Raw genomic sequence first — 26,687 nt, forward strand, 5'->3', positions numbered from 1 at the left:
TATTATTATTATTATTATTACTGTATTGTTATATTAAAGATGTTTTAGTGTATCCGGAAGTGTTTCTTTAATGGTTTTTATGCATACAAAGGTATACGATATACTAAGACAAACATTTGATAAACTGACGTTAGATACCCACCATACCTAACTGTTCTGACTTACGTCAAAATCCGACTTAAAGACAGACTGAGGACACAGAACTAATTCATAATTCAGGGACTGCCTATATTAACATATGCCATCCATACATTTGCATCATATGAGCATATACTGCATATATCCTTCAAATGGGTAACAAAAAACCAATTCATTGTACTCTGTTAAGCTGGAAGTACATACCAGGATGAGAGAAGTCTCCAAGGTTGATTCTTTTCTCTAGCATTTTTGAGAGAGGCTTGATAGAGGAATGTCTCTGTGGAAATAAAACCAGTGTGTTTCACAGATATTATGGGACATGGAGTAATGAGAAACCAGATAACAAAACTATGGCCCTTAATCTGCTTCGTTCTAGAAATGCCATACTTACAGTATTGCCGTTTACTCTAGTTTTGGCCTACGAGATAGTTAATTGTCAATCACCCTGATACCTTCAGAACGTGATCTATCCCTGCTCCCCAGCAAGAACGCTATGCTGCTCCATGTCTGGCCACCTGCTCATCCCCCTCATAAAGGTCCCAAAATCTAAAGCACATTGGTTCTCTGCCTTTCGCCCACTGTAGTAGAATGAACTTCTTCTGTCGCTCAGAATTACTGAATCCTCTCCAGTATTCAAGAAGGGTCTCAAATCTTGTCTCTTTTGGACCCACTTTTTGTATCTACACATATTCCTATGAGTATGCCACTTCTATAAATAGCTACTATTATGCACTATGACAACGGTGGTATCACTCAAACAATATGTGTTTCAATAATCGTGTATATAAGCTTTCTGTTGAGGGGTATGTTGCTCCGGAAAAAAGCATCTACAAAATGGATATGTGTTATGTAAATGTTACACAGCACAGTCACGTGCTGTACAGCAAATATTTCAGACACAGCCTACCTGGATTGGGGAAACAGCAGCTGCAGGGGCAGAGCGCACAGGTATCCCACTGAGAGGGCTTCTGGATGAGGAGTGCATTGCATGTGCATGCCCAAGTCCACCTAAAGGGACCAGCACAAGAGCAGCAGTTATACTGTGCACCAGTTGTATCCTGGTCTACCTACAGTACACACTTCATATCATTACTTTTAGCAATGAAAACATTTCCCTGCTAATATTACACATATAGTTCTGTAGCTGATGTATTACTGGAGCAGTTCAGGCTAATGACTTTCTTTAAGGGTAACATTGCAGGTCTCCTCTTGGTTAAGGGTAACAATTTGTTTTCATGACTGTACCTGCTGACATGAGTCTGAACCACCATAATGCTGTAATGGTTGATTGTGACCAAACAGCTGCAGATGCTAAGCTCAGTCAAATTGCTCTCAGGACAGACCTACTGGTGGCCGCCTGGAAAGGCCCCAAGGGCTGTGTATTGCTTTGACCTCACTTATGGCAGTGCAAGCTGCTCTTATTGTAGAAAGCAGGCTGATGAATGGCCACATAAATCATCACTCTTCTCATCACACTTATTAAAGAAGAGCTTCTGCAATTTACTGCAACATTTTTCCTGATCCTTTCTGTCATTTCAAATTCCAACCTACTGACCTGCAAAAGAGTTTTTTCACATCACCCAAGAGTCAAAGTGATCAAATCTCCTCCTCCATGAGGTGATTTTGTGATGAAAGCTATGTCAAATGCAGACAGCTGAAAGTGCTCACTTTGCACCGCTGAGTCAAAGGACTTGATGAGGGACTTGACGGTGGCTCCAGGCTCAGAGACGGTCGGTGCTGCCTGACTCATAGAGATCCCGCACCAGCGAGGACTGCCGTCTGTGTCTGAAAAATCAGCATCCTCACCCTTTGACCTGCAACACAGGGACCGCAACTGTTCTTTCAGTGGCACAGGCGTATTGTTTATGTACAAAGGAATAGAGACAGCCATGGATTTACCTTGCAGTATAAGTCATTCAATCAGTGGAGCAAGAACTCAGATTCTCACATATTTACATAGTAAAACTGCCATTTACTCAATGACAAGTAACACAGTTACTCCCTCATTTACATGGAAATTCTGAGTTTATAACAGATCAGGCACAGCTACACAGATGAAATGCAGGAGCACAGGAGCTAAGTGACACAAGACCACAGCTATACACTCGTTAGTAGGTGACGATATTATCTGTGAAACAACTGCTTTTACACTGAGATATACATCGAACATGCCAGCAATGTTTTATCCTAACTTTAACATATGCCATGTGTAAAACATGCACTCAGTGAAAACAGGAAATACTGCATAGTTTAGCCCCTTATGCACCTTGTTCATTATGATGGAGTTTCTCGAGTTTACCTAATCCTGAGTGAAAAGAAAATATATCCTATTATATTTTATTTATATTATTTCTATCCTGGTTATTTTGTTCTACTAAACTGTAAAATCATTAAGCATAAAGATGACAAAACTCACTCAGTATAAATTCTTTATAATTACTGAAGACTTAACAGTATGTCATCATTTATTGGTTCTGTATTATCTGAAAAAAATATTTTCCACTTTTCAACATAAATAGAGAATCTAGCCATATTGTTCAGGTTAATAGTTTAACTGATAGAGTGACAATGTTATTGATAGTACAACACAATGCTGTAATTCAAACTATGACCACACCATTCACAAAAGCAATATTCAGATTCAACTCAACAAATAAAAAAGAGCAGACTATAGACTGGAATTGTTCTTTTTAATTTATTGACTTCAAATTGAATAGAACAAGCATACATGCAGTATGTACCTTCATATTAAAATCCATTATGAACATGTCACTTAGGTGTTCTGAGTAAAATAATTTGATATTTCCAAAAACTGCACAATATATAAATTAATTGGCACTTTCAGTGTAGAGTAACTGCTGCTGTGTAGCACAGTGAGCTCACAGCCACAGTGGAATGTCCTGTTACTTGATAGTGAAGGATAAAAGTTCAGAATACAACTTTATAGTACAAAAGCTTTTTTAGGCACAATATAAAACGCTTAAACCCAGCAACACGTTTTCAATAATTTACACATAGACATCTGAACACATCACAGAAATTTTTTGCAAACCTGAGATTTAGACAATGGCAGTAACCATTACAGTGATTCCTGGTGCTGAGTAAATGTGTTGGACAGATTTCATTCTTACACTGATTAGAAACAAAGAGCATCAGATTTAAAAGCTTTTCCACCTGAAGCCTCAGAAAAACAACGCAAATAACAAATTCATACATCAGCATCTCTAAGGTTCACTTTTAATGATCTTAAAAGGTCACAGGCTGATTCTACTCTGTGTCTGTGCTTAACAAGACCTCTGCCATCCTTCCCCGAGGGATTAATAAGTCATACAGGCAGCGACTGTCACTCTGTCCCTTTGTCAGGGATGTCACGGTGCTGTGGCTCCGCCACTCTGCCGTGAACAGGGCAGATCCTGTGACTCATCTTGGACAGCAGAACTGCGGACGTGCATGCGAGTACTCTCACATTCTCTGCAGGGCTAACCTAAAACAGCAGTGTCTCAGCTGTTCTCCCAGGGGACACTGTCACTGTGTATGTCACACACAGTGTTTCTGGGAACAAAGGCAGAGTCAGGCAGACATGTATGCTCTTGGCTGTCCCAACATCACCAACTTGTTTACAATTATTGATGTACCAACTGTCTCTCGTCCTGCAGCAGACAAGATCATAGATGCTTATATAATGACAGTGGAGGGTTAATGCATTTGTATCTGTTAACTAACGGATTTAAAGGGACACATGAATTCCTGCTGGTATCACATTAGCTCTCCAGTGGCACAGCACTGCAGTGGTAGAAGCAAAGTGGCCTGGCTGATTCGAAAAGACTGTACCTCATTCAAAGCTTTGGTTTCAGCTTTGGTTTCAGCAGCGCCACTGAGTCATGCATCTGCAGTAGCTTGTCTTTATGCTACAACTTAGTTGAATGATCCTTACCTCAGCAGTAAAGTGGTAGTGTGCAAAGCATTCCACAATTACATGTTCTCTACAATTAAAAGAACATGATCTGCTGTATGTTAAAAATAAGAGGCACGGTTACCATAACAAATAAATGTACAAATAATTGTGGTTAAATTATGAAAGGAACTTCACATTTTACTAATACTAAGTCAGTCAACCCACACTACTTGCTGTTTTTTCTGTTCTGGATTTCGCCATCTTGCCGTGAAGGTACATTTCACAAATACTGTAATTTACTGTTAAGCATGAAGGGTAAGATTAATAGAAAGAAATATGATGATCCAAACTTAGTAGCGGGAAGGAAAAAAACATGTGGCTTGAAATAATGTCAGGTAACTGTATAAGAGGATGGTAATGTACACACCACAGTCTTTATTCAAACACATAAATTTGTGTGCAGGTTCTCCTCATAACAGTTAGAGGAGTTCTGACAAAGAATGTAAAAGTTGTCAGTCGATTGTAATTACAGATTTTTTAATGGATTGTGAAACTGAAGGAAAATGTGCTCCTAACCTTAGAACCTGAGACAAACCAGGAACTGGTGAATGATATTTCACAATGAGAATGAAGTTTGTAGAAATAAATGTTAATGAAATAATCTTCCTTTTCTACTATTCCAATATGCATGACCTTCAAAGCTGAAACTCATCCTAATGAGAGTAAATAATAAACTTAGCCACAATAATGGTTGTTTTATAATTGAGGTAACAAAAGTCCCCCTGATATTGTATGTGTGACTGATCATTTGTAATCTCTCAGAAACCATATTACTGATTCTTTTGGCACTCATTAGCAAAAGTTCAGACACTGTGTGCTGCTGCATTTGGTATCAATGGTTTTATACACACACACACATCTATAAGTCTTATATATATATATATATATATATATATATATGTATAGCAATTTATACCAGTGACTCTACATGGTATGTCCATTTTATACAAAGAATACTGGCTGGTGGAAATCTTGACATTGTATAAAGTAGAGAAGGCTCATAGTCTTTGCATCACAACTAACTTCATTCAGTGAAGGACCTGGAAAAGAAGAAGACATGAATATGCATGAATTGGCAACCACACAAGGGAATGTCCATAGTCAAAGTATTAAAAATGAAGCAAATCATTTGACTCATGCACTCTTATTATTATTAGGATTGAACCAAATTTAAAAAAAAAAACTGCAGTTTGAGGTAAATCTTAAGAACTATGTTAAATAGATGATTAAATGTTAATGTATGTGTTCAAGAAGACAATAGGCTACAGCTCATGTCCCGTTTGAATTTAGTACAACAGGAAATAAAGGAACTTCCTCATAACCCAGGAGGTGGCGCTGTTGAACGGCTTATTATCAGATGTTAAAAAGGAAAGTGCCCCAAACTCCAATTAAAGGGACAGCAGCGAAGTAGCATCCACAGACAAAAAGAAGCATAAGAAATCATACAAAGCAAAAAGCAAGGCAACAAATAAGAAACCAAAATGCTAAAAATAAATATGGTCAAATGTTCTTACAACTGCACTACAGTTACAGTTATATGTTGAGCATGGCAGTGATCAGTGCATCTCATGTAAACTTACCTGTCTCTAAAGAGATGCCATGACAGAGGAAATCCTTACAGATCGATCTCAGGTGCTCCTGTTGCTGGAGAGCACTGGCTAATCCGTTGCAAGGGAAAATATATGCTTATCTTTTCAGATCTAGTGACCAATGACCACTAATTATTATGTTAGAAATGACTGCATATATTATGTGTTGCCTCCTCCTTCCTTATAATCCCACGTATCTAGTGCTAAGCACAGTGCCACTGAGAAACAAAATGAATAGCATCATGGAACAGACACATGCCTTGTCTCAAAACCAGCAGCCTCACACAAAGGGAAGCATGGTTCTGAACATCTGGGACAGCACAAGTAACTGCACACACATCACAAACACCCGGAGGCATTTGTGCTTGACCAGAGCAGTCATTTCTTGCAGCTACCACAGCTGAGGAAGCTGTTCCGAAAGGAGCTATTCCTACCTACCCTCACATCTGGATGCAGCAATGATGTGTCGCCCATGACAATACCACTGGTGAGAAACCTGTTCTGAAGTGGCCAGCTGTAGTTTGTCTATGTCACCATGCCACAAGAATGAAGATAAAGTGCAGGCATTGTTTAATATGAATACTTGGTGTAAAGTGTGTGACTTTTGCTCGGCATCACACAAAAGAGTCCCTGATACCTTCAAAGCACCACTTCCCTGAATTCTGTTTCTGTGTCTCACAGGAACATGAAGACTGAAGAGAACAACATGTTCATTGTCCCTGTGAAAAGCTACATGCTTTGATCAACACATTCAAACATTTGTGTACACACATTTGACCCCCTGACTGATTTACAGTAAGTCAATGTCAGACTGTAAGTAACAGCATGACAACACAATCTGGAAGAGGGAAACTTGAGTGAAAAGAACAGAAAGTGTTACTGGAGAATAATAGGAATCATTTAGCAGGATTTGTAAATTGTGGCAAGTTTATTCTTATGATTCAGTGGCAACACTTGAATGAAAGAATTTTCATACTTAAATTATTCTTTTTTTTTTTTTTAATTGAGCAAGCACTGTTTCATCAGCATGTAATGCAAGCTGAGAAATATAAAGTCAGCTTTCTTGTCACAGATGTTCATCAAGTTCAATTAATTTTAATGCCTCTACCTGTATGGCATACAAAGGGGTATTCAGCTACACAACTTCAGGGCCAAGTTCAAGAAGTTTTCGTTCCAGCTGGACAGCAAAACTTGCCAAACTCAGTCTTTCAGGCGTGTGTGTTTAATGATCGTTGTTCAGAGAAAAAAAAACTATGGATTTTGTAAAACCCTTTCCATGATAACAACTTTAATTGCAACACTAGAGCATGTCTATGGGATGTGGCAAGCCCTATTAAGCAGTTTGCCCTTCCAAGGAACTAGGTGTGTTAGGAGTAGAGTGGTATTGGCAGGACTCTGGGCTCTATTGCCACCCTGCTGACGCACCTGGTGCCCTGTAGCTGCTCCAGCTCCCCCTCTAGTCTTGTATTCCGCTCCTGCTCCTCCTGTAGCCGTCTGCGTAGAGTGCGCAGCTCCTGTTGAGCTTCCACCTTGATGTCATTGGCTACCACCACGGCTGTCTGCAGGTCGGCCTGGAAGCGTCGCCACTCCTCTGTCTCTTCCTGATGACATGTGGATCGTCTCATAAATTACTGTATGGACTTTTTCACATCATCAAAAAGAAGCCAAAATGAATCTAATAATATGTGAAAGCTCCCAAACTTACTGTTCCACACATTATTTTAGGACACATTAATAGTAAATTTTCCATTTAAAAATTGTGAAAATTGCAAGATAATGAACATAAAAGTTTTGGCTAAGTAACAATAATAAATGCATATGCAGTGTGGCACTGAAAAATTAAAGAAGACCACCTTCATCTGTTTGCTCAGAGTCTTTAGTTGCTTCTCCACCTCGAATTTCTGCTCTTCCAGCTTCTTCACTTGACCTGCAACACAGTCTGTCATAGATTCATGCAGTAACAGCGAAGTGCCTGTTGGGGCTTATAGGACCCTTAACAGGCATCTACAACCACTAATGGTTTATTTTATGAACAGTGATGCTAATTTCTCTGGTCAGGCTGACTACTAAAGCAGACTGAGGGCTTCAACAGAACACGATGGTACAAATCTTGATAAAACTGCAATTGAATCTGTCAGACACTCTCTGTGGCTGGTGTTTCTCTATATCTACCATTAATAACTGTGGTGTAAACAAAAAAACATCTAATAATATTTGCATTTGCCAAAATTTGCCCAAGAACAGTTCATTTTTAAAAGGTTTCCTCTCATATAAGATATTATATTAAGGTCTCTTATAAAACAAATGATTCTGATGGATTCAAGTAACTAACTAAAACGGACTCAGTGATACAGTTACTGTAGAAAGAATGAATGATGAAGTCCTTATAAAACAGAGTTAAACGTTGGTCAAACAGGACGGCAGAGAATCATTTGTCATGGCATCTCACTTGCCAAAGAAATCAGGAAGACATCAGAGTAGGAGGCGTACTTTCTAGGTCCAGGATGGACTGGTTAGTGTGTAGTTGTATAGCCCTGTGCTGCTCCACCTGGTCCTCAAGCTCAAAGATGGTCTCCTTCAGGTCCTTGATGTGTGCTTCATTCTCTCGATTTTTTTCCTCCAGAGAGAGAACTGCAGCACTTTGCTCTAGCTCTTGCTTGGTGCACTTCTCCTGTAGCTGCTGACACTCTGCCTCAGCCTGTGAGACACAGACAAACACATATGCACTTCATGGACACATGTGGATCCCAGCTATGACAATCTGCTTCACCCCATTAATTAAACACACAGAACTCTGTGTATACATATGTAGACACTTACAGCTGACTGATCAGTTTACAAATTACAATATGTATTAAAGCTTTTTAGTATTAAAAGGTTCCTTCTCAATACAGCCTCTGTTGTGTCCCAGAAAGGAATATGGATGTGTTAGAATGTGTAACAGTAGAAGCCCACTCTATCCATGCCAGAGAAATCATGGCTGTCACACAGATGCTAGGTATCTGGTTGTCCCAGTACTCACTAGCTATGCTGGCCCTTCCAGGACATCCAGTCTGTCTGACGGAAAACTGAATTTACCCATTATACCAGGTTCTCCCCTGCTCCAGAACCTATGGCATTCAGTTACTTTTCATGGGGAGCAGTGGGAAACCTCTTTTGCTATCTGCCATGTGCTCAAAGTGCAGCGCTTCAATTAAAAACCATAAAACTGCAGTAATACTGTGCCTTTAGTTTATATATAAATTTATTCATAATTTCAATGTCTTGATGTCTGTCACGCCCTCCTCGGCGCAACGAGGATCACCTGCGGTGGATCAGGGAACGACCGCATTAAAGGGCGGTCCGAAGTACACTCAAATGCAGAACCTTGTTCAGCCTTGATCATTGCTCTAGTGTGCTACTTGAATCCTTACCTTTCCTGTTCCACCAGTCCTCAACCCTGTTCTCCCGTCTCCTTCCCTTCTCTCTCTGGACCTCACAGTTTCCACAAACTCCTGCTTGTCTCACGGATTACGGCTCTCGGATTGTCCCTCTGGTAACATTTGTGCATCAGCTACCCTTAGATTGTCTTGTGACCACGGTTTTTGGATTCCCCTTTTGACCCTTGGCGCTCTGCACTTGAGTCCGACGGCTTCCTTCCGTTGTGACACCATGACAACGTCACTGAGAGCACATCAGCAAGTTGTACACTAATTGAGAAAAGGGACACCTCATCTAATCAGCCAAGCATGTAGCAGCAGTGCAATACATAAAATCATGCAGATACAGGTAAGGATCTTCAGTTAATGTTTACATTAAGCACCAGAATGGGGAAAAAATGTGATCTCAGTGATTTTCACTGTGGTATGATTGTTGATGCCAGATTGGCTGGTTTGAGTATTTGTGTAATTGCTGATCTCCTGGGATTTTAACCCGCAATAGTCTCCACAGTTTACCCAGAATGGTGCAAAAAAAAAAAAAAAAAACATCCAATGAGCAGCAGTTCTGCAAACAAAAACACCTTGTTCAGGTCAGAGGAGAATGGCCAGATTAGTTTGATTTGACAGAAAGGCTACAGTAACTCAGATAACCACTCTCTACAACTGTGGTGAACAGAAAAGTATTTCAACAACACATTGAACCTTGAGACGGATGGGCTATAACAGCAGAAGACCACATAGGGTTCCACTCCTGTCAGCCAAGGACAGAAAGCTGAGGCCGCAGTTGGCACAAGGACACAAAAACTGGACAGCTGAAGAATGGAAAAACGTAGCATGGTCTGATGAATCTTGATTTCTGCTGATACACACGGATGGTAGGGTCAGAATTGGGCATCAACAACATGAATCCATGGACCCAAACTGCCTTGTGTCAACAGTCCAGGCTGGTGTTGGTGGTGTAATGGTGTGGAGAATGTTTTATTGGCACATTTTGGGCCCATTAATACCAATCAATCATCACTTAAATGCCACAGTCTATCAGAGTATTGTTGCTGACCATGTGTATCGCTTTATGGCCACAATTTACCCATCTTCTAATGGCTACTTCCAGCATGATAATGCACCATGTCACAAAGAAAAAGTCGCCTCAAACTGGTTTCATGAACATGACAATGAGTTCAGTGCTCTTCAGTGGCCTTCCCAGTCACCGGATCTGAATCCAATAGAACACCTTTGGGATGTGACACAACGGGAGATTCGCAGCATGAATGTGCAGCTGAAAAATCTATAGAAATTGCATGATGTAATCATGTCAACATGGACCAGAATATCAAAGGAATGTTTCCAACATCTTGTGGAATTGATGCCACAAAAAACTAGGCAGTTTTAGGAACAAAGGGAGGCCCTACCCAGTATTAATACAGTGTTCCTAATAAAGTGCTTCATGAGTGTACATTGCTTATGAACACAGTTCTAGCACCATCAGCTCTTCCTTTTTTCCTGGCAAGTGCCATTATTCTCTGATGAGAACTCTGAAGCTTGCTCAAATTTTGGCACCACTGCAGAGGACCACACTTTTTATACCCCCCTCGGTTTTCAGTTATACAGTTAACAGAATTCACCATGCCTCACTCCATGGATAACAGGGATTATCCAGTTTTTTCCCTCAACACATTTTCACAAAGGGAAGAGAACTAAAATGGAGCCCACAGAGAAAACATGATACAGAGTACACAATCCAAGAAGGTCATCAGAGATGCATCTAAACATTCTAATGAAGAAGAAATTGGGGCTGAGGCTCTGAAGGAAACACCTTTCTCAAAGTATTTCTGCAGGATAAACCACATCCCTGGGTGGGATTGCTGGCCCATTCACCTACTTTTGAGATAGATCTCCCCAACTGACTCCCTGGCTACACTTCTGACCTGATACCTGTCCAGGGAGCATTCTGCTCCAATTTTACTTTTACAAAGACATCAAAAAACCTGCAGCAAAGAAACACAACATCATGTTTAAAGATTCCACTCTGTGATTCAGTCTCAACCTGCCAGGAGAAGACATGAATTATCTGAGGCTGCCAGAGCTTTGAAAGAGCAGATTTACTTTGGTTTCTCTTTCTCGGTCCGACTCAGGTGTTTACATGAAGGGAAAATTTTCTAACTTGACAACCCACTGTCCGTCACTGATACCAGTTCACACAAGCATTTGATAGAACTTAGTTTCCTCGCGTTCTGTTCTTATTCTGGTTTCTGTTTATTTTCAGTTTTTTTATCTTGTACTTTTTACTCGTTTGCAGGGTTTAATCTTTACATTTTACCTGTGGTGGGCTCTGGGTGATGGTGTAATCAAGGATGTTCAGGGTCAGGAGTTAAGGAGGTGCGTTCTCTCTCCAGCACCTGTAAATGAGGTGATGATTGGCAGATTCTCTGATGGAGGGTTGGGAGTGCTGACACAGTTTTTGCTCCTTGTTTACAACTTTGTATTGGAATTTGGTCTCTCCCTCACTCTCGTTTTATATCTCTCTCACTCTCTCTTGGTTTTGATATTAGGAGAGACTATTACAAGGGTTACATTTCTGTTTCACTGTTTTGTGGTAAAAGTGATCAAAGGGAAAGGATATCAACATACTTAAATGCACTCAGACTGGAAAATGAGTTAACTCAATAACACATCAAACTTACTGGGACTCGTGTCATTTCCTTTAGCTTTATTAATTAATAAATTAGCAATCATGTTTCGTTGTGGTGAATGTTCTTCTGTAAAATCAATATATGCATAAACCATGGAGAAAATTTTATTTTTCTGGAAAAAAATGAATTTGCATTATAATTTAAATGAATGCTGAAATCTTCTTTGGGTAGTGCAATTTTTGTTCTTGCTTCATGTATAATTATGTACTCATAACATGTTGTTTTGGGTTTTATGTTGCTATGACCCATTGTTGTTGAAAACAAAAAAAAAAAAAAAAAGAAGGATAAAAGGCCTGAATTCCAGTGAATATCAATGCTAGTTTAACAAACACAGCCAGCACTGATGGAGGAATGACTATGTGTTGTACTGTACAATGTAAAAACACGAAGCTTTCACATTATTTGTTTACTGGTTACAGCTCAAGACTAACCAAGGCCACAAGGCTGCACCTGGCTTGCTAACTCATGCTGACTCACCCTGAAGACTAAGTGCAGCTGCCTGATGGCTACTGGGCTTTGAACAGAGGAGTTTACTTATCACAGCATCATCTTTCAGCACGTGTGAATCTCCTCACCAATAATTCCAAGGCCCACCATGCCCATCCATCACTACTGAATAACACCTGCGTACCATACACAGTTTCTGATTTTCATTACTACATCAGACACCTTGACTGAAGTATTCAGTTCTGTGAAGGCCAGATGGACACAGCAGAAAAACATGTTCAAAACTTCAATCGATAGTTATGCGACTTGCCACATTTAATGAAACTCTGCAGGGAATACTAAATCAGACAAAGTATCTGGAGGATACAGACACATATAGATGTAATGGATGTTGAATTTTGGTCAAATGTTTTGCCACTAATATTTGTCTGAAAAAAATCTAGAAAGTACACTAGTGGAATAGGAGAAGAAAAAAGGAGACAGTGATGATGTTTATCACGGTTACGATGCTAATAACTCTCATCTCTCTCAATTGGCTTGCTATAGCTGTCTGTATGAAGTTTAAACTCAATTTGGCCTGTTTCAAACTCCATTCGGCCTACAAGACCATCAACAGGTGTGCTCCCTGGAACCTAGAGGACCTGATAACTTGCTATACTCCTCCATCTCTGGCTGCTTGGTGGTCCTACGCACAAAAGGTCCAAAATCAAAAGCACAAAGTTTCTTGGTTCTGGCTCCAATGTGGTGGAATGACTTCCTATTTCATTCAGAACTGCTGAATCCCTCTAAATGTTCAAGAAGAGCCTCAAACATCTCTTCTGGACCCATCTCCTGATCTCCTATTTGCCTCATAGATTTCACTACATTATCTTTTTTAAAAAATCTAATCAGTATCAATATAATATATAGTTATTCATGCAATGTATGCTGGAAAAAGCGGTAATATTGGACTAAGTGACTGTCCTTTGTGAATTGCATATCTGCACCTCTCTTTCTTTGTCTGCTGGTGGAATGCATTTTTGTTTGTTTTGAATTGTACATTGCTTTGGAGGAAAGCATCTGCCAAATGAATAAATGTAAGTGTTATCAGAGTTCTATTTATGAACACAGAGAATAGCGCCTGCAGAATCCAGACCACAGACCTTTAGGATGCATGCTGCATGCTGGACCACCTTCTCACTCTTCCACACACTGCCCACTCTGTCACAGTGAGTTGCACCGGCATTCCACAGAAACTCTTTCCACCCAGCAAAATGGCAGATGGTAAACAAGGCACTTCCTCTCTCTAGCATGAGCCTCGAAGCACCAGGTGCCCAAGTGAGGGGAAGCAGGTTGTCGGTACATTTGTTTTCACAACAACTATGAGGCTGTGGCTCAACTTCCTTTGGTGAAAGAAAGTTCCCATCCCGATTTACTGTACTGTATGAAAGTGCGGTGCATTCTGATTATCTACATAACAGATGGTCAAGCCATACATTTGTTTTTTTTCAAAAACACAGAACATAAACAGACCACTGGGACAGCAATGTATCGTAATAATAACTTCAGAAGGCAATTACAACCCTGGTACAAAGAGATGACCATGATGTAACCCACCTTTGACAGCATTCCTTCAGCACGGTCTTTCTCACTCTTGGCCTGCAAAAGCTCCTGTTGCAGTTCAGTGCAAGACAGTTCCAGCTGTTCTTTCTCAGACAGTGCCACCTTAAGCAACCGCTGCATCTCTGTGTTGTCACTTGCACTCTGCATCGCCTTCAGCTCAGCCACCTTCTGCCTCTCCATGTCCAGCTGTGCCTTCAGTCTTCCGTTATCCACCTTCAGTGCCTCCATATTAGACCTCTGCTCCTCCACTGTCCTAGCTATTTTGATGCTGGCCTCTTGCTCCTTTTCAATGCACCTCAGAAGGGAATCCCTCTCCTCTTTTAGGTTCGTTAAGAATCCCTGTGCCTCCTGGTGCTCCTTCTCCAGCTCCCTCAGGCTGCTCGTCAGCTGCTGCTGAATGTCCACCAGCTTCTCACGCTCAAAGCGGGAGTTGTCTACCAACTCAGAGTACCTCTGCTCCAGCTCTACAACCCTGGCTGCCCTAGCCAGGGCCTCCTCGCTCTCAGTTTGCTCCTGCAGTCGCGTCAGTAGGCCTTCATTCTTCTGAGTCAGCAATTCCACACGTTCCCTCTGTTGCTGCAGTGAGGTCTGCAAGAGGCCCTTTTCCTCTGCCAGCCGCTCATTCTCAGCCGTCAGCTCCTGCACCACCTGCTGTTGGTCAGAGAGTTCCTGCAATGTGGCTTGCAGCTCCTCGGCTGTGCTGTGATGGCTCTCCTCCATCTTTTGGATTTTCTCAGTCAGGCACTCCACGGACAGGTCCTTGCCATTCAAACTGGAGTCACAAGGGCCCTTACCCAGTCCGCTACACACCGAGTCTGACCTAGAGGGGATCTTCTCAAACTCGGAAGAGTCTGGTGATGGGGAGCTCTTTGTGATGTCACTGCTGGATGATGGTGAGACCTTCACTGGACTTCTATTAATTTTGGATGTGGTATACTGGTACTTCTCAGAGCTGCTCAAGGAGGTTGGTGAGCTGCTGAAGGTGGTGCAATTGCTGCTAAAGAGGGGAGACTGTTCAAGAGAAAGAAGTTTCTCCTTCAAGTTCTGGTTCTCATCCCGCAGTGCTGCCAGCTCACGCTGGAACTTGCCATTCTTCTCTTGTAGTGCCTTGACCAAGGCCTGTACTTCAAGCAACTGCATGTCTAGCTCTGCATCATCAGGGGAGTTGCCTCCTAGTGTGCAGCGCCCCCGACACCGCTGCAACTCTGTCCGCAGCTTGCTAATCTCAAACTCCTTGGCCTTTGCTTCAGCCAAAAGTTCCTTGACCTGACACTCCAACACAGCTGTGTCATTCACCTCATTGTCTGATTTTGTTTTAATAGAGATACGGGGATTCTTGGCAAGTGTTGAGAGGCTGGATGTGCTAGTGCTGGGTATCATTTTCTTGTTGCTGGCCGGCCGCAGCTGATCTCGCAATGAAACTCTCTCTCTTGAAATTGTGGGAGGAATCTCCTTGGGGGCTGGAATCCCAGACTTCTTGGCAGATTGAACACCTGAAAAATAAATTATGGCCAATATTAAAAGTATGTCCTTTAACATGACACTTTAACCAGATTAGCACACAAAAACCACATAACATACTGGCAATCAATATATGCATTTTAAGGTTGATGTTAAAATAGCCTTGTTGTACTGTTCTCCCTGCGTGTTGTGCACACCCAGTACGTTAACGCAGTTTAACAGCAAGCCAAACTCGATTCTCACGAGCCAGGATTATGAGCGTCTTGCTCCTTTATTGTCTCCAAATGTGAAAATGCGAGTGAAACTATAATAAACAGAAACAGTAAAGGAAACTTAGTCTAATTACAACAATCGTCATAATAACTAGTTAAATCGTTTGCCGATAGCACACTTAGCATGACACAGCGCGAACTCACACACGCATTTTACAAGACAATAACGTGGAGTTACGGCTGAATAAACAGAGTTTACATTACAAAGGTCAAACTTAAAAGCACGTAAACATTTTAGCCAATGTCTGCAAGAACTTCACAACTTACAGTTATTGCTTCCACGGGCGTAGGAAAGCACACAGAACTCAAGACGCTTCCACTATGCCTATCGCGACAGTAGCGCATCATGGAAATAGCGCATGTGCACAAATTGCGTATAACTTACGGAAATAAAGGTTCCGCTCAACAAAGCAATTAATCACATGAACTAAACAAATCTGCGGGCAGAACACTCCCCGTCTGGCATGACTAATGCCACTAAATTTAAGCTGTTTTCTCCCTGTCCTTTTCAATCCCGTTCTTCCCAGTCATTTTCCAGCAGGAGGACGATGTCGGAGATGGGCCGCAGGTAAGTCTTCGAGGTGCCCTGAGATGACGTCCGTACTTCAACTGTGCGGACCTTTCCATCGCTGCTTGGAGAGGTTGACGTGACCAGAGCCATTGGCCACTCATTCCTAGGCGCTTGACTTTGGTGTAACAGCACAATGTCCCCAGGTTGCAGGTTCCGATGCGTTCTGTGCCACTTGCGTCTTGAATGGAGAGTGCTTAGGTATTCGTTTCTCCAACGGCCCCAGAATTCATTCGCAAGCGCTTGCACCTGCCTCCACTGGCCTTTCAGGAGATCTTTTCCAGTGAAGATTCCTGGTGGAGCATGTAGGCCTGGCTTTTGAGTTAGGAGCATGGCAGGGGATAGCAGAACTGGTGAGGAGGGATCCGATGAGATGGGGACCAGCGGCCTTGCGTTGATTATTGCTGAGGTCTCTGCCATCAGGGTACACAGAACCTCATGTGTCAGGTGAGTGCGTTTGTTTTGTAAAAGCATAGAGTCTAATATTCTGCGTGTCACTCCAATCATACGCTCCCACACTCCCCCCATGTGGGAGGCGTGCGGGGGATTGAACTTCCATGTGCAGCCGTTGCTGTGGAGATACTTCAGGATGCTGGTCTGCCTCTCATCAAGACACCCCATGCCCAGTTCCGCGTTGGCAGCGACGAAGTTAGTCCCCCTGTCTGACCTAAGCTGCTTTGCGGGCCTCTAACTGCAAAGAATCTCCGCAATGCATTGATGCAGCTGATGGCATCCATAGACTCTATAACTTCGATGTGTACTCCCCTGGTACTCATACATGTGAACAGAATGGCTCACCTTTTGCTTTGCGCTGCACCTCCACGAGTGCGTCGAGTGACCACCGACCATGGTCCAAATATGTCCAGCCCCACGTACGTGAAGGGTGGAGATGTGTTGAGCCGCTCCGGAGGGAGGTCAGCCATCTTTTGCACTTCTACCTTCCCCCTGAGCTTTCGGCATATTACACAGCGATGAAGGATAGAACTCACCAGCCTCTTGCCAGCAACAATCCACAGTCCAGCCGCTCTGATGGCCCCTTCTGTGAACTGACGCCCCTGGTGTTTCACTTCCATGTGATGGTGTTTCACAAGCAGCTTGGTAACATGGCTATTCTTTGAGAGGATGATTGGGTTTTTTACCTCTGATTCAAGGGAAGCATGTCTGAGACGCCCTCCGACCCTCAGGAGGCCATCACTGATGTAGGGGTCAAGGGTCAGGATTGGACTTGAATTAGGGACTTCTGTGTTTGCTTGAAGAGCAGCATATTCGTTCGGATATGTGTCTCTTTGAACAGACTCTAGTATGAGCCTCCTGGCTGCTTCGAGTTCTCCAGGAGTGCGAGGCCTGCTACATTGATGCCATCCTTTACACATGTGCTGCGATGTGTCGGTGGAGCCTGACTTGTGGGAACGTGCCTGATGTATCAAGAGGGAAACAGCTCTCAACAAGGAGTTCCATGTGGAAAAATGCTGGAATCTTTCAGAGCCAAGTCGCTTAGCTTCAATGTGGGTAGCGAGAGCCGTTACTTGCAATCTGACGTCCACGTCCATTTCAGGGTCTATCAGTTCAAAGTGCTCGTGCTTCTCTGGCTTTGGAGGCTTATAGAGGAAGTCAGGTCCCTTGAACCACATTGTGTTCATGAGCTGTGATGCAGCCACAGATCTGGTGGCTAAGTCGGCTGGGTTCTCTTCTGAAGGGACGTAATGCCACTGCTCAGGGGACGTTGACTGGCGTATGCGATTCACGCGATTGTGTACGTAGACAAAGAATCGCTTTGAGTCATTACAGATGTATCCGAGGACCACCCTGCTGTCGCAGTAGAATTGTACAGCGTCCGGCTTGTGGTCCAGTTCGTCTAAGATCAGCTCCGCTATCTCAACCGCCAGGACGGCTCCACAAAGCTCAAGGCGTGGGATTGTGGGCTCCGGCTGCGGTGATAGTTTTGCCTTTCCCAGGACAAATCCAACTTCACAACGGCCATCTTCAGTGACAGCTCTTAGATAAGCTACTGCCCCTATGGCCCAGTTTGAGGCATCGGAAAAAAGACACAGTTCCGTGTACATAGGTCTTGAGAGTGACTTGGGTATATAGCAGCGAGGCACGTGGAGGCTGCTTAGCTCCTCGAGTGACGATTTCCACACTTCCCATTTGCTCATCTTTTCATCTGGCAGAGGAGCATCCCAATCCTGAACTCCACTGGACAGCTCCCGCAACAGCAATCTGCCTCTGATCGTCACTGGTGCTGCCAGACCCAAGGGGTCAAAGATGCTGTTGACGACTGATAGCACCCCACGACGGGTGTAAGGCTTGTCAGTGACAGCTACTTTAAAGGTGAACATATCTGTGCTGATGTCCCAGCATAGGCCTAGGCTCCTTTGGGCCGGCAGAGTCTCATCATCTAGACCCAGGTCTTGGATGCCTGAGGCCAGTTCTTCTGGCTTGAAGGCTTTCATCACAGTGATGCTGTTTGATGCGATTTTGTGCAGCTTCAGGTTAGACTCTGCAAGTGATGCACAAGTACGCTTCAGTAGGTCTATAGCTGTAGACTCTGTAGGAAGGGATATGAGCCCATCGTCCACATAGAAGTGTCTTTCAACAAAGTGCCTTGTGTCAGCTCCATACTTTGGTTCTCCTTTCTGAGCAGCTCGCCGCAGACCGTAGATAGCAACCGCCGGGGATGGGCTATTGCCAAAGACATGCACTCGCATGCGATATTCTTCTATCTCTTTGGATAGGTCATTGCCTTTATGCCACAGGAATCTCAGGTAGTCTCTGTGGTCGTGCTTTACCAGGAATCCATAAAACATCTGTTGGATATCAGCAGTGACTGCGATGAGATCCTTCCTAAACCGTAACAGCACACCCAGGAGAGTATTGTTCAGATCGGGGCCTGTAAGCAGCACTGAGTTGAGGGAGACACCGTGTTGTTGGGCGCTTGAGTCAAACACGACTCGTATCTGCCCTGGCTTCTGCGGATGGTACACCCCGAAAATGGGCAGGTACCAACATTCTTGCTTCTCATGGATGGGCGGTGCCTTCTCTGCATGTTTGTTCTCGAAGAGCTTTTCCATGAAGGAGGAAAACTGTTGCTTCATCTCCGCGTTTTTGCTCAGAGTGCGTCTTAAAGACCTAAGGCGGGACAGTGCTTGCTCTCTGTTGTTCGGGAGTGGGGGACGAGGTGACTTAAACGGTAAGGGAGCTACCCAATTGTTCTTTTCATCCTGATGGACTTCTTTCTCCATAATCTTTAGAAAGATCTCATCCTCGAAGGACATGGCACATTTGCTGTCATTGTCTGTACGCTGAAAGACCATAAGCCCGAGCTTGTCTTCAGGTTGCATAGGTTTTGACGTGGATGTAGAGAGACCATACCTGCGCTCCCCGCCGTAGCACGGTTTTTCCTTTACCCTGATGCTGTTATGACAAGGAGTGAGGAGAGACGGGCGTCCGTTCTGTAGGATGTGGGTTCTGAAGACACTCAGAGTTGGTTTATGAGCATTGTCAATACACACGTCACCTACAATTACCCAGCCTAAGTCTAGACGCTGAGCAAAGGGTGCATTATGTGGTCCATTGAGTTGCTATCGCACCTTGTGCACACGTATCATGTCTCTCCCTAGCAGGATCATCATCTGCGCGTCAGGATCTAGCTTGGGAATGTGGGGAGCAATGTGCCTTAGGTGAGCGTGCGCGAGAGCGACCTCTGGAGTTGGAATCTCAGATCTATTGGTCATTATCTCATTGCACTCAATGAGTGGTGGAAGGTCCATGCACACACCTCCATTCACTGCTTCAATTTGAAAGCCTACTGCCTTTCTTCCAGTCATCTCCGTGGTGCCTGCGCATGTCTTCATCAGGTATGGTGACAGGTTGCTCTCAACCCGGAACAGGTGGAAAAATTCAGAGCGGGCCAGTGAGCGGTTACTCTGATCGTCAATGATGACATACATTTTGATGGAGTGCTCCGGTTGACCCCGGGGGAAGACACGCACCAGGCACACCTTTGAGCAGGACCGCGTGAGGCTGCCCTTTCCACAGACCTTGGTGCATCGTGATGTCACCTCGAGTGGAGGACTGCCTCGTGCTTCTGCGTCTGGTTCTAGAGTGGTCGGTGAAGCAGGAGGTTGGGAGGTGAGAGGGTGCATTGCAGAGCAGTGTCTTTCGCTCTCACACTCGCCGCATTTCAAAGTCGCTTGACAATCCTTGGCCTGGTGCCTTGGAGAGCAGCACTTAAACAGCGTTTGTGTTCCTTTAGGATGCTTTTTCGTTCCTGCAATGTTTTCATTCTGAATAACCTACATTTTTCCAAAGGATGAGTTTTCTTGTGCACAGGGCAGTATCGGGCTAGATCATTGTCTCCTCTCTCAGCCTCTGTAGTGCTTGTGGAGTCTGCATCAACTGTGGCAGACACGTCTGTCTTTTGCACAGATATAGCAGTCTTGAATCCGCTGTGCTTTGATTGAGTTCTCTCACCTTTGTTATAAGACTGACCGCTGCCAGACAAGATGAAACTTGGGTCATTTCTGGCCTTAGCCTGGTCATAGACAAAGTCAACAAAAAATGAAAAAGGAGGAAAAGTTACTCTGTGCTGTTCCTTGTATAGTGAGCCGGTGAAGAGCCATTTGTCTTGCAGGGCTGGAGGCAACTTTTCCACTATGGGCTTTATCCCACGAGGAGTATCGAGGTAGGCCAGGCCAGGAAGATAGCCATCATTTTTAGCTGCGAGCAGCTCCATGAGAAGATCGCTGAGCTCTCTCAGTTTTGTGTTGTCCTTAGCCGACAGACGGGGGAAGCTATCCAATCTTTTAAATAGGGCATTTTCCACTATTTCTGGTGTAGCATAGCATTCCCGAAGTCTTTCCCAGGACAGATGGAGGGCAGCTCTGGGGTCAGTAACATAAACGGCACGGATCCTTCTCACATGCTCAGATGACTCTTTACCCAGCCATTTCACGAGAAGGTCCAACTCTTCACTATATGTGAGCCCCAAGCCCTGTGTCGCGTTGAGGAATGAGGACTGCCATGCTCTGAAGTTCTCTGGCGTGTCATCGAATTTGGAGAGACCAGTGGTCACTAATTCTCTGCGTGCTAGGAACTTGGCAAAGTCTAACATGGTTGAAGTGTTAGCATGAGAAGGATGCTGACCATGTTCTCTGCGTGGGTAATCCGATGGTCGTGAAGTAAGTATGCGTTCAGTTGCACATGCGTGCTGATCTGCTGAGGGTCTGAAGAGATTGAGCGGAGGCTTCTCCTCTGCAGCTACAGGTGTTGTTTGCTGAGTATCATTGTTCGCAGCGTGCCGGATTTCATCGTGATGCGATAAAGCAGGAGTCTGAGTACTGACCTGTGACCGGCACCGCACATATTCTTCCGTGCGCTGCTGAATCACTTGTGGCGAGACAGCGCTCCTCACACTTTGCATGTCATCATTTCCCATAGCTGCGGCTGCTTCTAAGATTTCAGCGTTTACTCGCGCAGCTTCCGCTTCCTTTTCAATCTCCAATGCTTCTAATTCTAGATCTAGCCTAGCTCTCTGCTTTTTTATTTCTAGCTGTCTTTTAGCATAAGCCACCTTGGTAAGAGCTGCTTCAGCTGAGGCTCTAGCCTTGGCAGCAGCCTCCATGATAGATGACTCGGAAGAAGATGAGCGCTTAGAGCTCGCTCTTGATGCTGCATGGACTGAAGAGTTAGGTGAAGATGGACGCTGCATGCTTGCGTTCTTGTATTTTTTTCCGGCACCCACCGCTGGTGTAACTTTTCACTGTACTGTTCTCCCTGCGTGTTGTGCACACCCAGTACGTTAACGCAGTTTAACAGCAAGCCAAACTCGATTCTCACGAGCCAGGATTATGAGCGTCTTGCTCCTTTATTGTCTCCAAATGTGAAAATGCGAGTGAAACTATAATAAACAGAAACAGTAAAGGAAACTTAGTCTAATTACAACAATCGTCATAATAACTAGTTAAATCGTTTGCCGATAGCACACTTAGCATGACACAGCGCGAACTCACACACGCATTTTACAAGACAATAACGTGGAGTTACGGCTGAATAAACAGAGTTTACATTACAAAGGTCAAACTTAAAAGCACGTAAACATTTTAGCCAATGTCTGCAAGAACTTCACAACTTACAGTTATTGCTTCCACGGGCGTAGGAAAGCACACAGAACTCAAGACGCTTCCACTATGCCTATCGCGACAGTAGCGCATCATGGAAATAGCGCATGTGCACAAATTGCGTATAACTTACGGAAATAAAGGTTCCGCTCAACAAAGCAATTAATCACATGAACTAAACAAATCTGCGGGCAGAACACTTGTAATTGCTTTCATTCTTGGATCTGATTGTATAAAAACGACTTATCCTGATTGCTTTATTTACGTACCAGTTTCAAATAAAAAGCAAGAAAGTAATGGTGGAAATAAACAGAAACAAGGAAAAGAAAGGTGCTAGCTTACTCAAATAATGTAATTTATAGAATAAAGCTAAATGAAAAAAAAAATGAGCAAGTGTTCCCTTGTTTTTTGCAACTTACAATTGGGCCTCAGATGTAACAAGTGACACAGATACAGAAACAGTCAGCTACCCAGTCACTGTCATCCCTAAACCTGCTTTCAGAAACTCTTTCAGATTTAAGATGATAATGTACTCAGAAGCCTGAAAATATCCAGTGACTGGGGTGGCTCTGTTTTGTCTAGCTATAGATCGAATGAGTCCACCGACACATTTCAGGATGAAGTAACCAAGTTTGAGGAATTGGGCTGGTGAAAAATATGAAAGACTTATGAACTCTAAAACTGACGTCAGTCATACAGTACAGCAGACCATACTAATCAACTGTGAAAAAAATGAACATATCCAAAGGTTATTACACAGAAACATTGTTGGTAGCAATTACAGACACTCAGCTCATGTCTGATGTCATGTTTTGATGCTAGCTTTTTTGCAGTGAAACCCTGGTGGTGACTTCAGCTCTGGCATTTCAATGGTACTAACGTGGGTGAAATAATGTTTGCTTTCCAGGACATTCTGTGTTCAGAGAAATTTGCAAAGCCACACGGGAGCGGCAGAGGGGTTGCTGTCAAAGGTTTATTGTTTGTTTTTAAATCATCAGCAAACACCACAAACACAGGGTGTTATGCTGCAATTACAATGACTTGGTGCAGGGAATACTCTGGGTACAAAGATGTGTAGAGGGTATGGGGGGGGCATGCACAAAAACACCACTGTGCTGGGGGGCACATATGGTCTGCAGTGACTAGTCAGCATTGCTTGGAAAGGGAGATAGCAGCTCTCCCCAGCCCACCCACCCACTGAGATCGCTGTCGGTCAAACAGCCGCCTCATTTCATATGGAAATCCATCCCACGGGGCCCTTTAACTGCCTCCCATTGAAGGCCTCTTTGTGGCAGCTATCTCTTTATAACCTGAACACAGGCTGGTTTGAGTTGGCAAGCCTCTTCACATTTTCTTGCGCAGAATAGTTTCTCAGCTTAAGGTCTGTGGGTAGACAATTTTATATCACTAAGGGGAGACCAGGGTTTCTGGTATGCACATTTTGCTGCCATACAGATTGTATTTCCAGAGCCTGAATGTTACACACGTTAGGATAAAAAACATCAATTTGAAGGTGACTTGACTTTCTAGTGCAGTGCATCAAAGTTGTGGTGAGCAGGCCCTGCACAATTTAATTTATGATACAGCCTACAAAGTGAATGACCTTTAGCAAGTCTTATCGGGACATCTTAGCATCAAAAAGAAAACAGGTCTTACTTTAATATTTAAATTCCAAAAAATCCGCATTGCATGGTAGCCTTATCACATAGGCAATTCAAGGCTGGCAGGGAAGGGGACACGCAGGACGGGACGCCAGTCCGTCACAAGGCATGGCAGGCGGGGACTCGAACCCCAGACCCACCAGAGAGCAGGCAAAGGCGACATTTATTCTTTTAGTGCAACTTGCAATGAATATGACATAGCACAGTGCTCAATGAAAATGTGTTTGTTTCCACAAAAAAAAGCTGTTGCTAGCTAAAAATGCTGAAAGTCAAAATTCCTAAAATAGGAAACTGCTTTTCCCTCTTTGCCCCCATCCTTATTGGATGTTTGTGACATGCATTTTGGAGCTTGATAAAGCAGCTAGACTCTGAACTATTCCACAATATTTTATAATTAGTAAATTTCTTCAAAAAAGGGTCGTGTTGCTTTATGTACTGTGGGGCCAAAATGTTATTATAATAGTTTCATATTTTGGACAACACATCAGTACAAGAAAATAATTGCACAAAGAATTCAAGTATGTTAAAATGGAGGCTTAGACAAGCATACACAAAACTTTCAATTAAGTCATCTGAGGGAGAATAGAAGGGGACAGTGATACCAGGGAAGGGTTACCTGTAAGAGGGTCAGATTACCTTTCACTTCCTCAGGTTATTACAGTGATTTGTCTCATCATATTCTTAAAACCACCAATAACAACAACACAATAATAGCTGCTTATCCAGCTCTATTGTAGGATTTGAGTACAAAATGTGGACCCAAAGAGGAGAAATTTACCAATGTTATTTTCTTCAAATCAGATGAAATGGCAATTGAGCTCTTCAAATGGTTTCTCCCACCTGTTCAGCGAAAAAGAAACTATTCTTATGAACACTACAAAGAGAGCAAGAGGAAGAGGCAGGTGCCTTTTATCTCAAATAGTAAAAAGCAATGTGCAATTCAGTCCCTGGGCTGAGAAGCATTAACTTAATTAAAATGATCCTTTGCTATAAGTGTGACTAATTCTTGGAGCAGGGAGCTGAGACTCTCTTAGTTGCTGTCCTGCTTTGACGTTGCCTCTTGGTGCACAGCAGAATTAAACCAATGTACCAAACAATTCAGCTTTACATCAATCTTATTTTTCTTTTGCAGTTGCATAACTGTCCTTGTGCACACAGTGAATCACTATGCAACTGAAAATACAAGGCTCCTTAACCATTTTGGGGTTTTTGCTAAGGATCTGGTCATCAGCTGGATGAACATACCTTAAACCTATGAGAAAGAGAGTTGGAGTGAAACGGAGTGGGAATGTTTACACTCTGTGTCAGAGGTCACCGATATCATTGCTTCATGCCATTCTCTTGGACAACCGTTCTGTTTGATGCCAGATTACCTCTATACTGCCTCTAATACCTCTCTACCTTATGCTGAGCTGGGAATTCAAGCTACCATACAGCCATGCATACCAAAAATATCAGTATTTCTTGTAAACTGGCTTAGAATTGTTATTTAATCTAGAATGCCCAGGAGGGGTGGGCAAAACTTATTTTAAGATGTGTTATATGTGGCCTGAGCTTGCATTTTTCAATGTTTTCATCTAGTTTATATCTGTCAGACAGATGGGCTGGAGACAGGAGGTCAGATAATGGACCCAAGTGCGGGTCAGCTTTATTTCAGGAAGGGTTCGCTGGGACAGACGTAAACAGTGGTCAGGGACAGGCGAGGGTCGTTCTAGGCGCAGACGTCGGTAAACGGGCGAAGCAAGTCTCAACAGTCAGGCAAACACACAATGGTCAGAAGCCAGGAGATCAGAACACGAAGCAGGGACTAAGGCAAGGAGTAACTGCTGATACTGTAAAATCCACAAAAGGAGGGGTTTGCAAGAATCTGCACCCCTGTGCAGTTAAGGAGCTCTCTTTATACCGGACGGGGTTAACATGCTTCAGGTGCCATTTCTCGGCTTGATCCCAGGGGCATGACAATATCCTGATCAAATCAAAGTAAATGATTTTCACTGTGAAGTGACTGTGGCAACTGCACTATAGGCAGCCCATGTCAGCCTATCAAAAATCATACATTTTACAACAGATGTTAAAAAAACAATATCTCTTAAAACTATCAAAAAAAGTGTAAGCTGGCCCTAAAAATGCACTCATGTATATTTTATTTAATTTAGTGTTTCAAAGATAGACTGATATAAAACGTTCACTTTAGTTTTTTTAGTGTATAATATTCTTGATCACAGTTCAGCGTAAGATATTATTTAAGAAACAGTCATACATGAAACACCATTAAAATGAAAAAAACTATTAAAAACATAAAGAAAATGAACTGTTTATAAATATGACAAAAAGCGACTGACTTTCTATTGTTCCAGTATTACTTCCCCATCCTAGCCTTTTGCCTGAATGACAACAATAAATCTTTCTACTCTCTTAAGAAGATAATGGCCGCATGTGGGTTCTAATATCAAGATGTTCTGCATTCACGAGCAGCTTTCACAGAGGATGGATCTGTTCCAGGAAATACCTTTATTCACTACTTTCTATAAAGAGACTGGAATGGAACCAGGAAATCAAGTGTGAAAACTGAGGCGTTGAACTGCTTTCCAAAGTAGTCCTTTTACACTAAGGAAACAACTTCAGGGCACATATTGAGGCACATACTGATGGCATGAGTAAATCCACACTGGGTTCAGGCTGGAAAGCCAAATATATTAATTTGTCACATTAAAAGTCAAAGATAAATGACATAACTAGGTCATAAACATTAAAATGAGGCATTGC

At 43.1% G+C, this 26,687-nt stretch overlaps 1 protein-coding gene across 6 annotated transcripts in view; it reads right to left on the reverse strand.

Annotated features, from left to right (window-relative positions):
* specc1 (sperm antigen with calponin homology and coiled-coil domains 1) overlaps nucleotides 1-26,687 on the reverse strand; it is a 127,219-nt gene that overhangs the window by 43,084 nt on the left and 57,448 nt on the right. For 5 of the 6 annotated variants that reach the window (XM_018755466.2, XM_018755467.2, XM_018755469.2 and 2 more), the window contains 7 exons: nucleotides 13,835-15,333; nucleotides 8,173-8,380; nucleotides 7,536-7,609; nucleotides 7,108-7,283; nucleotides 1,807-1,952; nucleotides 1,046-1,146; nucleotides 343-415 (listed from right to left, as the gene is read on the reverse strand). In XM_018755466.2, coding sequence (XP_018610982.2) covers nucleotides 343-415; nucleotides 1,046-1,146; nucleotides 1,807-1,952; nucleotides 7,108-7,283; nucleotides 7,536-7,609; nucleotides 8,173-8,380; nucleotides 13,835-15,333 — 2,277 coding nt within the window. Of the gene's footprint in view, nucleotides 1-342; nucleotides 416-1,045; nucleotides 1,147-1,806; nucleotides 1,953-5,031; nucleotides 5,134-7,107; nucleotides 7,284-7,535; nucleotides 7,610-8,172; nucleotides 8,381-13,834; nucleotides 15,334-26,687 lie in introns of those variants that run through there. The other variant, XM_029251174.1, reaches the window with a different exon arrangement.

The sequence above is a fragment of the Scleropages formosus genome, chromosome 4 (assembly GCF_900964775.1).
Source record: "Scleropages formosus chromosome 4, fSclFor1.1, whole genome shotgun sequence".
Taxonomy (NCBI): domain Eukaryota; kingdom Metazoa; phylum Chordata; class Actinopteri; order Osteoglossiformes; family Osteoglossidae; genus Scleropages; species Scleropages formosus.